The sequence below is a fragment of the Protopterus annectens genome, chromosome 9.part0 (assembly GCF_019279795.1).
Source record: "Protopterus annectens isolate FY-2018-M chromosome 9.part0, PAN1.0, whole genome shotgun sequence".
In the NCBI taxonomy this organism is placed as follows: domain Eukaryota; kingdom Metazoa; phylum Chordata; order Ceratodontiformes; family Protopteridae; genus Protopterus; species Protopterus annectens.
Window position 1 is genome coordinate 882,540,514 of NC_056743.1, and position 13,623 is coordinate 882,554,136.

At 38.1% G+C, this 13,623-nt stretch overlaps 1 protein-coding gene across 1 annotated transcript in view; it reads right to left on the bottom strand.

The window, feature by feature from the left end:
- LOC122810604 (zinc finger E-box-binding homeobox 2-like) overlaps positions 1-13,623 on the bottom strand; it is a 603,498-nt gene that overhangs the window by 161,914 nt on the left and 427,961 nt on the right. The window contains exon 2 of the mRNA XM_044082179.1: positions 616-858. Coding sequence (XP_043938114.1) covers positions 616-858 — 243 coding nt within the window. The remainder of the gene's footprint in view (positions 1-615; positions 859-13,623) is intronic.

Here is a 13,623-nt window from a genome sequence, read left to right on the forward strand (position 1 = left end):
ATATTTATAGTAAGTGTGCATTTGTATCTACAATAAGATCTAGATGCCACTGCACCAAAGCACTGACATGAGGAAAAATGAAACGTACACAAAAAGTACATCAGTCTGGCTTTCGGTGCAGAGGGTTAAGGCTATGATCTGCACTCTCTGCTGTACACGGTTTGATTCCCTCAGCCCCCATTTGTCTACTGTGTGGCCTTAAGCAAGTCACTTAACCAAACAATGCTTTGAGGCAATTAGAAATTTGGACTATAATCCTCAATGGTCCTCTGGACTACAAGCCCAGTAACTACCTATATGAGTGTATAAACTTGATCTCTTTAAATGATTTCTGTTGTTTCTGATGCTGATGATGTAGAACCTTTATCACTTTATAACAATGTTCATCTTAGTTGCTTACATTCTGTCTATACACTTACAAGGCACAGTCTCCAGAAATACACACACACACACACACACACACACACACACACACACACACACACACACACACACACACACACACACACACACACAGAGTGCACCAAATAGATTCTCACTAACAGCATATGTGAAGGGAGAGTTTTTGTACAAACAGAATTGTATGTTTAATGTTAACAAAAGCAATAAAAGTACCTTGATTTGGACTGCAGCTGTCTTCGATGTCCCACGTGTCTTCAGTTAAATCTTTCTTTTGTTTTTGTGTAGGTGCTTCAGACTTGGGGCTGTTATATTGTGGGGAATTCTGTCCAATAGTTGTCATAGGATTACAGTCCCATGCTTGATATCCATTGACAATACTACTACCTTCTGCAGCTAACTTGTGTTGTTCATCCTCTTCGTCTGATCCAAGCTCAGCCAGTGTCTCATGGCACGCACCTGCAAGCAAGGAGGTCAAAGGAACAAGTTACTAGGGAATAAACCATTTCAGGAACACATTTTTGTGACATCAAAACATTCTTCCACTTGCTAAGAAATAAGGTTTTCTGACCGCATGATGTTTCAGTTCCATAGAGTTTGCCTGACAGCTGTGTAAAATAGTAAGCAATTTTATGCTCCCCCCATTTGCCACCTTACTTCAATAGCCCATGCAACTTGCGTTCAGACCCCCTTCTGACTATCCTCAAGACCGCAGCTACTTCTTACCATTTCTTGTAGATGTGACCCCTTACTTGGCAGGTTTTCTGTCTTCTTGGAGGCAGAACCTGGCATACAACTTATTAAGGCTGGAAAGCAAGGTATCCCATGAGGGTGAATGGTGTGCAGAGGGTAACCAACATCCTTCAACATCCAGGCAGTTAGCCTTTCAGAGGAAGCAACATGCAGTGTTATTAGGAATGCAAGCTGTATGTTTCCACATTTCCTGCAAAAGACATTTGTTATCCACCCCCCAAATTAAACCGTACTTATAAGGCTTATGGTCTCCACCAGAGGTCTCAGATCAGAAGCAGTATAAAGTCCCAAACTTGTGCCCTGTGATAGGACAGCAGGTGCACAGCCAGATCAGCTGATTCCACCCAGCCAAACATTCCATCTCTTTGGATCCCTTCTCAATCACAAGTAAACACTGGCTCAAACAGATTCCCTACCTCTGGGCCAGTAGGCCAGCTCTGTCTACAGTGATAAACTTTGCAGTTTAAGAGTATACCCAAGAGATTCTCTCTTTTATGTCAAGTTCCTAAATCTTTATACACTGCAACTTAACTGCACAAGTAGTTCCAACCTGCGCAAAGTAGTACAGGCTTTAGTTGTTGATTTACAGTCACTTCCTAGCAATAAGATCTAATATATGTGGTGGCTACATGTGTTTTTAGAAGTCTATCCTCTCCCACCTTTTGCAGCATATTCCACCCAGTTAGTGGCTACTACAGCACCAAGTCCAGTAATGCATTTTACACTTCCAACGGTGTTGTAAGCTTATTTTTTATCAAGGTTTAACTGCCAGCAATGCCCTCCCTTGGCTAAATGAGATTCATGTTCACTCAGTGAAGGAAATTTTACTGCGATACAATACCATGAAACAATATTTCAGAAAGCTACTATCAGCAAACCTCAAAGCACCCCACAGTATCCAAATTCATATATGCCAATACCACAGTCACAGCATTGGTGAGAAGTGCAAACTGCAATACTGATGAAAATGTCCTTCACTGAAATTACTCTGTGGTGTCGGCAGTTGCCAAAAATGCCTTTGAATGTCTGTCTGGCTCCTAATGAAATGAATACATTCTTTAGAATGTTTTCTGTAGCATTATATAGCAATGCACCTTTTATAGAGGTTTGTGGGGTTGTTAAAGCTTAGCAGACTGCTACTTGTAATGTTGCATGACTCTTTAAGTATTGACAATAATTTCACTAAACGTGCCTCCCTCTCAAATCATTGTGTCCAGCACTGCAAAGAGGACAAACATAAGTCATTAATGATCCTTAATAGTAGTATTAAGGGCACTTATGCAGTAACATATTTAGAAATCTCTGCTTGCATCCAGTCATGTGTGTGTTGGAGTTCTGTTCCATTTTTAATGCCCAATTCTTATAATTGTAACATGCAGTCAATAATATGTTTGGCCATAAAAATCTTTTTGCAGATATTTTAGTATAAATAGTAAAGCAATTTAAAACTGTCAGGTGTTTAAAGTTCATTATCTTTCATGGTGCTGAAGGCAGAGGTGTAAGTAGGACGGGGTGAAAGTGTTAGCCACCCAGTGTGAAACGTATTGAGGGGGTGCGATCAGTGGATGCCAGTCACTTTCTAGTGCAGTACCAGCATTCACAAATGAATGCCAATGCTGCATTTGTGGTCTGTGATAAAGCACTTAAGAGCTCCGTGTGTGGTATGAGGCCTGTACGAAGCAGTTTGCTACAGTTTAGAGGACCTTTTTTTTCCTTTATTGGTGGTCCTTAACTTACTGCTGCACCACCCAGCACAAGACATAGCTATGGCTGTAGCAGAAGGTTACAGCTACTAACATGTTATGCTTACCATATAACATTGTTGGTAGAAGGCAGCATTAAAGTGGTAAATATTCCTCTTGTTTCTACATACTTCTAACATGTAATACGTGATCAGATGTACACTGCTGTATTAAGTATCACATAGCTTCAAGCAACTTAAATAAATCTAATCACGAAAAGGCTCGACTGTAGAGAAGAAATGTCACATCAACATAATGACTGTTCATTCTCACACACACAGAAAACAAAACTACATAACAATGTTAACAGCTGTCCGTCTTCCCTGATTCATGTTTTAATTACTACACAAAAAAGTTCCAAATTTCCTAACCAGTGTTTTTTAATACTTTTCTACAGCACTGTTTTATATTTTTGTGCAGTTTAATTTTGCATCTTTCTACATAAGTCATTTGATTTGTACTTGTTCTTTTGAAGAATAACAAAATGAATGTTATGATTATTTATAAACAGCTTACAGGCTTTCTGGTGTCATCTGAAAAAATATTTCTATACTTTGCACTAACAGTGTAGTTAGTGCAGTAATTGTATTTTGGATATGTGGACAATATTATATTTCTATGTTTAGTTTCATTGTAAAGGAAATAAATTGCAACAAGCAGAAAATGGCTATGTTTAGAAAGTCACCCTTTAGTAATATAGATAAAATCTGTTCATGTGTTTTTAATTTATTTCACTTGTAAAAAATACACTGTTTTCTCCCCACGTAGTGCTGTCAATAGACAATATGTGCCACTAAGCAACCAACATATTTATCTAATAATTCTGTCATTTTCATGTGCCCTTCAGAAAACAACTACCTTTCAGTATGTATAGCTGCCGCTGGCTCTAATTTGATTACACATGCTATCCTGTTTTCTACTGTTTTAAAGAACCATCACTTTCTCATCCGATAGTAAGTTTACTTTTTAGTTCTGTATGGGCTTCTCTTTAAATGAGCAGCATAGTTCCCACAGATGATTTATTTCATATTCACAGCAGGACATTTTCCTTCTACAATGTACTGATATTTCCTTGTTAACCAATACTATCGGAGTGCTCTTGCAACAGATGATATTTCATACTGGGAGAAGGGACATTGAAATGATGAGGCAGAAATGCATTTGGGACTGTAAAGCTTTTATTATTACTAAATGAAAATGATTTAAAAAGATGCACTGCTAAAATGATGATGCAGTCTTACACAGTGCCAGAATGGACCCTGCCTCTATCTTTTAAAATTTTAGCCAAGTCCAAAAATTGTTCTGTTTTAAGATATATGTCTAGTAGTGACACATTTCTGGCCCAAAAATGGATAATGAGATAGAAAAACACTTCTGGAACTTTTGCAGCTTTTGAAAATCTGTAGTTAGATAAAAATGACTATACAAAGGGTTATCATCAACTTTTCTGATCATAACCAACTTATGTCTGAAACACGAACATCAAGAAATGTATCTCAAAATTACCAGACAATCAACAGCTTTAAAAGCTGTTAACACTTTTTCCTTGTGTGACAGACCAAAATGTATTGTTATCACAGCTGTAAAAAGCACTTAGTCTAGTGTTAATGGTAGCTGCTGTGTTTGCTACAGCATGAAATCTGATCATAATAAAATTGAGAGGTTATTAAACAGCCGTTATACAACTTTCAGTGCTGTTATGATTGGGTCTATCTTTCTGCCAGTTTTGCAAAATAGTGTGCACACCATGTACATGGTATAAGTATCTTGTACTGTAATGTTTAACCTGGAAAGAAGATACAATTATGATAAGCAATTGAATACTCTTTGTTGACCAAGACAAGATAAGGATCTCATTTTTGATTTGGAAAGTGAGAGTCTCTTTATTAATTCCAGGTAAATCAAAATTCCAGAAATTGAATCAGAAGTGCATAACTGCCAGATAACTTCTCAGTATTTGTTAGTATTGTTAGGAGCATGACAGTTTTGTGGCAAATTCCTAATATCCAGATCCAGAGAACTGGTAAAGCTTTGTTAGTAAATTGTTGTTCAGATACTATCAGTGATCTTTGACTGTTAAACTGCCATCCAAGGGTCTCCTGCATCCAGCTCAGAGAGGCCAAGTCAGTATCTAAACAAAGCAAGATATGTTATATGTGAAAATGCATACAGTAAAAATATACATCACATTATTGTTTCAATAAAAAAAGAGAATTAGACCGAAATCATGTTACAGATGATTGCCAGTATGACTTAGAAATGCTTTTCTCAAATTATGATAATGGGATGGGGTAGCACTCCATAAAGTGTCAGCTTATAAAAGCTGCATTTCCCCTATAAGAAAATAAAAGAAAATTTTCAAATTCTGCATCATTTCAAAATCAGAGTCAGTGGCGCAGTAGGTAGCATATTTGGTTTTGGTGCAAGAAAGCTAGAAGGTTGTGGGTTCCATTCGGATTCCAGGTGACTGTTTACCTGACCCTTCAGTGCATCATTAGAGAGTAGAGAGTGCTGCACTCCTGAGTGTGTTGTCTTTTGACACTTCAGTGCAGCATTACAGACTAGAGAGTGCTGCACTCCTGAGTGTGTTGTATTTTGACTGAGATGTCAAACAGGGGTCCCATCTGCTGCAGTAGCTCAGGCAGATATAAAAGAGCACACGGCATCTATCGAAAAGATTAAAGAAGTTACCCAACACCCTGACTAAACTTCCCCTAGTTGTATAAATACCACCTCAGAGTCTCACCTGAAAAGAATCCACTAGCTTAGTGGGACTAACCCAGTCAACAAAGGACAGATAAAAAAAAAGAAATATTAGAAGGTATGCATTAGAATTCAAAATGTACTTCTCTACCATTTAGGACTCATACCTACTTAAATTTATGTTGAAAGGACAGGCTCCTACCAAAAGAGTTATATAATCTAGACAACAGTTTATTTTTTCAAAATATATCTAAAAAAATATTTTTAGCAAGAAAGAGTTATCAAAGTAGAAACATCCTCCCTAAAACTCATGTGGATGAAACAGATGTTTGTCAATTGGCAGAACTCTACATCAGACCTGCATGTAAGTACCAATCTAAGCAAAACATGACACTATAATCAGACAATACTAAGTTGGAAGTATATGTTTATACTTAGAAGTGACTAGTTCGACATGACTTGAGGGTAGAATGACTCTGAGTGGTCCAAAGCCAAGAGTGTGCTATCTCTGACAGCACCAATCAGTGGTTTATGTGGAAATGCATATGTTGCCAGTGGCACATGTGCATAATTCCAGAAATGAACAGAAGACAACTTATGGCACTTGGCCCTTCCACAGGAGAGGTTAGTTTAGCCACAGTCTACATTGTGTGAGCCTATATCAACTGATAATAAATGGTTATGAGATAATGTATGTGTATTCTCAGTGACCTTGTGTAGTTAAACATATACCATTTTTTGAACTGTGTACCTCTGTATAATCTGTGATTTTCACATATAACAGACAGTTTGCTTCAAAACTTTTCCCCATCTCATTTAACCATGTGTTTAGTAAAAGTAAAGTGGGAAATGAAATGACAAAGCAAGCAAACATTAAATCTTGCACACATGCTCCCTTTAGGAAATATAGCCTAACATGATGGAAGGCACTCCTGAATTTTTTAACACCATTTTTGAATGAATGGTACCAGCTAACAACACATGTCCACGAGTTACTGTCTTTGTCACAGATTTTTTTTTTATGTAAGTGCTGTAGTGTTTTATGTAACAGCAGACTAAGAGGTACACTAATTCTGATCAGCTTTCCATGACTTCAGCTGAGTGAATGCATGGAATTGTAACATTCCCCTCACCTGACTGATGGATATTACAATGGAGGAAGCAGCAACTATGAACTCTAATAGTGAGGTGGCTTAATGGAGAAGCATATCTCAAATGGAAACTTTTTACTTGCAATATTCGTCCGTGCATATATTAATCACAATATTCACCCGTGCATATATTAATCACAATATTCGCCCATGCATATATTAATCACAAACTAATCATGAGTAATGCTTTTTTTGATTAAGGTTTGATAATGATGGGAACAGGAAATGAAAGTTTACTGACTGGTAAATCTGCCTTAACAGAATACCAGACGTTCTTCTGGGGGTCAGCAAAACATTGCTTCTATCTTGTAGAAACATTTTTTTAACTGGCATACTGTCCATTAATCTGAGAGATGTAGTGTCCACATGTCACTTGTGCCTGTGTACTGGGGCAAAAACCAGAAGAGAACTTAATGCAGTATTTAAACATCATCCACATGTCTTGCCAGCAGTTTATTTTATTGATCAGTATGTTTTATATTTTAAATATCATTCCTCACGTCCTGTAGCAATTTGGTTTATTATTCAACTTGTTTATTAAAGCCATGTTACATGTCAGAACCTGCCAGAGTGGGCATATTTTACTGACCCACACAATACTACAAGAGAATACCATAGACACATTTCTTTCAAATGCTGTTTGAATACCCAAGCATATACTATTCTTCATATGGGGCGGCCACGGTGGTGCAGCAGTTAGCGTTGCCGCCTCACAGCAAGAGGTTCTCTGGTTTGATCCTTGGCTGGGGTGCCTTCTGTGCGGAGTCTGTATGTCCTCCCTGTGATTGCGTGGGTTTCCTCCGGTTTCCTCCCACATCCCAAAGACATGCTGTAGGTGGATTGGACACTCTAAATTGGCCCTAGGCGTGAGTGCGTGCATGTGTGTGCCTTCTGTGGAAGGTTGGGTGCCAGGCTGGCAACTTGACACCATAAAACTCCACTGTCAGTCATGAGCAGACAGGTGATCCGCTGTGGCGACCCCTAACTGGGAAAAGCCAGAAGAAGAAGAAGATACTATTCTTCATATATATGTGCTTTTTCGTGTGAGGTGCTCAAATGCCAGAAAAGAATTTAAGTCATGTGACAGTTCTAATCGGAGATGAGTGTTCTTAGTGCATTTAAGCTGAATAAAAAGCTCAGACTGGCACTTAGCATAAAAACCTGTTAGCAAAAGAAATCAAAGCCAAAATAGTGGTGGGAACAAAGCCCCAAAATCAAAGACAGATTTTAATTATTGTTTTTATAAACTTACAAAGTTACTAGTATTACAGGTTTTGCATTAGCATGCATTTTCTGAAAAATTTGACGCCTGAAACTCAAATGCCTGTCATTATTTAGTGACACATTTTGAGGTACAGAATAAAAATATGAAGCAAAACTCTAGACTTTCTATAAAATCAGGACAGTTGAAAAGCATGGCACCCAGATTTAACTTCTTTTTTCTGAGTGATGCTTTGGCTGTAGTTTTTGTTGTATTTTAGCATCCTGTGGACTTGTTGATGAATAGCAGTCCTGTTTCTTGAGCATCCAGTGCAGATTTTGTCTACTCACTTTTTAAATGCAACTATGAGTGGAATTTACCCAGATATCGAAATGAAACAATCAAGACATTTTAATGCAGAATATTTTGGTGATAACTGTACTTGTCAGAGCACTTAACATAAACCATTTTGCATACTAATTTATATTCAGATCATCATGCATATGTACATTTGTTTCAATGAAAGTTTTGCATTTAAAACATTCCTTTTACAAATTTTCAGAATCAGATGTTCTTCTGCTATGTTGTTGCTTCATTTGTGAAATATGGTTGAGAAAATACAAGTGTGAATCTTTTCAGCGCATAGCAGCAGATCTGTATTATTCGTGTTCTTGAGGAATCGCTTGCCGCTTAGGCAACATTCTATGACAAAATACCCAATTTATTTTGTGTCAGGAAGCAGAATAACTAAAGCATAACATTTGGAATGATCACAGAAATCAGTGAAGGCCCATTCTAAATACCATACTTTTAAGCCAGGTTATTCCATGTTGTCATTGTACAGTTTATACTTTCTAATAACTTCATATAGCTATAATGGCAATAGCTATGTCTAGAAATCACACAAACTCCATTTAACATAACAGCTTACTTTTTTGTAATTGAATTTGTTAACAGAGTCACTTGAAAAATATAACCCATACATCCATAACCCTTTTTCTCATGCCATTAAAATGTATATAAAGACTACAACAATAGAAAAACAGCTAGCTCGTCCATCCTTCACCAGACAGGCAATTGCATAACCTTTGTTTGCAGTAATAACGTACAATAAAAAAATCAAGATCAATTTCTGTAGCAAAGCATTACAGTTGGGACACAAGTCCTCTTATCTGCAATCAGTTCTAGGGCTGACTTGAATTGTCATTTGTTTGGTAAAATGACTTCCACAAATCATGGCATTGTGATCTCTGGCTCATGTATCCCAATAATACATCTTTGCGCACCACTGCTTGGAAAGCATATTCATTTTCCTTTAAGTTGAAATGTTGGTTCCACCATGGCATGATTTCACTGTGATATTATATTAAATATATTTAATTCTGTAGGAGATTGTGATTCAATCAAGTTAAAAGTACAGCAGTTATGAAGCACCAGTGTCAAAAAGGTGACATATCTATCCTTTAAAGTCTGCTTTTTAAACCGGCCAAACCTATAACCTATACATGTAAACTAAATTATATAGGGCATTTTTTCATTGTATGTTTTTATTATTATATTTTAGTTTTATGTTTAGGAGCTTTTTACGTCAATGTTGAATATTTAAACATATGTACATTTTTGACATATACATGCATACATTTTCAATTACGTATAGATTTTTCATAGTTTGTGTAGTAGTAAGTTGGCATTTGATGTTAGGAGTCTTGCTATGACATAGTAGCTTCATGATTGGTCAAATTTTGAACACGATTTTTCTGAATGTTTTTAAATGAATCAATGTATAATATTTGTATCTGAATAAGTTTGGACATTTGTTCTAAATGAAAAGCGCTTCACAATAAAACTTTGTTTGTACTGTCGTCCTCCAGGTATCCTTTTAAGCCTAGCCATGCATCCCAAATCTCTGACAAGTTCTGGTACCCTATATAAGTGTAGGCAGAGTCTTGGGAGATAAACCATTTACAAGCTGCTGTGCCTATTAGAGACATAGGTGCCAAACTAGGGATGAATTTCTTTTTCCTCACCTGATTGTCTAAGTAACACTTAAATTTGGTTAGGGAGGAGTTTTGCTTCACATGGATAGGGAGCCTATTCCAAAGAAGAAATAGTCTGTGTGTCTCTCCAGCAGGCCCTATTTATATCACAGGCAAGGTTTGAGCTTTTCTTCCAGTGGGGTATTGGCTTCAAAGGCAAGTGGTATAATGTTACACAAGAAATAATTTGTATTTCCATCTGTTGATTTTGTTATGGTTTTCTTTGAATAAAAAAGGCCATGGAATGTGGGGTCAAAACTCCCACAGCTTCTATGTATAGGAAGCTTTCTGCACCCCCCTTTTAATATAGCATCTTTTGAGGTTATACCCAAGGAAGCAGTTCAGTGAGCAATATGATTAATAGTAAAAAAACTCTTGGTTACCAGGAGGATGGTTGGGGATGAAAGTGTCCAAACAGGACTCTCATGCACAGCATTAGGTCTTGGCTATGGTATCATCACAAGACCAAAGAAACAGATGTCAGGCCTTGATTTCAACCTCTTAAAGGTAAGTCCATTGCAGTGGTGGCCTCTGTTCTCTACAAAAACCAAGCTTATCCTCAGCTACTGAGAACTCAGTATAACACAAATCCAATAGAAAATACTATCCTCTAAAAACACCACAAATATTTAATGCTCACAATATTCACCGTATTCACAAAGCTTTCAGTTAAAAACCTTTCCTCAGTGTGATAATAAGAGGTTTTACTTGAAAGCTTTGTGAATACGGTGAATATTGTGAATATTTGTGGCATTTCAAGAGTCTAGTATTTTTTATTGGATTTTTTTTTTTTTTTTTACTGAAGACTCCATTCACTGTTGTCTTGCATCCATTTTCCGGTTAACTCAGTATAACACCCATTTTCAATTTCAATAGCTTCTGACAGACCAGAAGAAACTGACCCTCCTCCAAGATACCACCAACCTGTGTTATTCACATATGAGCTTGTTACTGCTGGTGATAGGAGACTCCAGAAATACCTCACTAAGTATATAGTGAAGAAGGTGGAAGGGCCTTTAGTCATTCATCTCCATGTATCCCCTAAGAAAGGATACCATTATTGCATTCTGCTTGTACAGCTCCAAAGAATGAAAGTAATTTCCATAACCACCTCTTTTCTGAATGCAGTGAAATCTTGACCAGCTATCCTCAGGCAGACTCCTGTGTAATCTTCTACGTCTAGCATAGGACCCATGGGCCATAATACTTTGCCACCTTGCTGGCAGACAGAGTGTCTAAAGTCTTGAACAAGGTGGGTCATAATTGTTTTTTTTATCTACCATCTTGGACTCAAAGGGCTCAACTATGTGTCTCACTGATCCAAATTTTAGTCTTCTTGAGTGGATCAGGCACTGGAAATACAGTCCCCCCACTGGTCTCAAGGAAGAAGTGGTTAGGACTCTGTCTGTAGTGTTATGCAACACCAATTTTATGGTCTCAACCATATGCAGTTTGACATCCCATAACACTGATGTTATAATGCAGACACCTCTCAGAGTGACAAGGTCCCATGGTCTTGCTCCTCCAGTGTTGATTGGGGAAATTGCCCAAGAGGAAATTTCTTCCACCTCTATAGCTGCAGTACTCACTATCTTCTACTACAACCCATGTGGAGGCCATTCTCCGAGTTTGCTCTAGATTTGATAAGGATCTGCAGGTCTTCGATGTGGTCATGTACGGTTAGATTTTAAAGCTATTGGGTCCTTTCTAGAAATGTCTCTGTTCAACGTAAAGCACACTCTGCAGAGAACTTGGGACAGCACAACTCTAGTCCTCAAAGTGACAGCATAGGCTCTGTCTCTTCTGAAATGAAGCCAAGGCTTCTACACTGACCTTTTTGACTCAAAGGAATGGATGGCTTCTGTTACATCCTGGACCTCTGAGGTTTCAGCAGGCATGTCTACCAAATGTTGCTTGAGGATGTGCAAGTTGCAATGAGCTGTAAGGCATTAATGACTGTAGAGGCACCACACACTTATGAATATTCTCTTGGTGTCAGAACATAGTTCTGGGTGCTGGCATCATGGACTATCTCCAGCCTTCCATTGGACATCACATTCTGTCAGCCAAAGATGTTTAATTAAAATGGTGGGGAGCTTACCTTCTTCCACTACAGTTCAAGTGGAAGTGGTGCCCCAGTATAGGGTCATCCACATCTCCTTGTGGTCCCCATGCAGGGACCCTCTTAACCGAATCCAAGAAGTAGTTCATCACGTGATATCTGACCAAGCAAGAGGGCATCAGGTCATATCACTATGCAGAGTTAATGCATATCTGGCAGTGGATGATAGGAGCATCACACTCTCATAACAGTTCTCGTCTAAGTCCTCCCTTGCAACTGTGGTTTTAGTAGCCATGTCTTGTTCAGATTTTACAAAAGTGGGGAATTTTGTTGTCACCTGATAGATGAAGGTGGAGGTATCCCCCTCCTTTGCTTGATACAGTAGGGAAGGAGAGTTTTCACAGTGAAAGTATTTTCCATCCCATGCTAAGACAGGTTTCTGTATGTCTTCCTTCTAATTCCATGCTTTATTGCAAAAGTCTAAAAACCTAAATCAGAATGTATCATTGTTGTCCAAAGGTGGCAGCAGAGGGTGTGGCTTCATACTCTCATGTCCCTGGCAATACAGGAGAAGCTCTTGTTACATGCTCAGATATAGCCATGACCTCATGCATTATATTCTAAGATCCTACCATCCTTTTTCTCCCCGTCTACCACTCACATTACCTTCTCCTTTCTGTATCTTTATTCAGCTCTGCTCCTACCAAAACAACCCCCCTTTTGGTTCATAAACTGTTTTGGTAAATCTGTGTATTGAACTTTCTATAATTTTCTCTGAATGGGGCTATCCAAACAGGGCACAGTGCTCCAAGATGCAGCCTTACTAGTCATTCATATCTTGGAAGGATTATAGGATCTATGTAATCCACTTACCAGACTATGCAGTTTATTAGCCTTCACCACTACTCTTTAACACTGCATGGCATGCTTTCATTGGGGGGGGGGGTGATAATGATAGTTTGATTTCTCTCAGGGAGTGGTAATGATAGCATGCTTTCTTTTAGAGAGTGGTAACAATAGCAAGCTTTCACTTAAGGGTGATAATGACCCTTAAATCCTTTTCTCACCCACTTAGGGTAATCCCATCAAGCTTATATGTTTTATTTGGCCTCGTCCCCCAGCTGAAGTATATAACCTTAAACCTTTTGCACTAAATATCAGCTGTTGACCTGTCAATCCATCATGCAAGATGATGTAGGTCTTTCTGGTGGTTGCCCATCCAAATCAGAATATACACTAATCTCTATTTTCAAGCTTAGTGCATCATCTGACACAAATTTGTTAAATGACACTGGTCCCAGCACTGAACTTTGAAATCTTAAGGTTATTGACTTTGTTTTTTGTAACAATTCCCTCCTTAATGTTTTCCTCTTATTTTGGTCAAGCAACTAGTTTCCTGTTCACAACACCATTTTTGACTTGCATCTAATTATACTGTACTTACTTACTTATTTATGTATTTGTTTGTTTGTTTATTTATTAACCTGGTAAGTGGACTGGTCATTTGACCCTTGTCATGACCTGGGCAGATAGATGAGTAAGTAATGTCTTTCGGCTTTTCCTGGTTAGGGGTCAC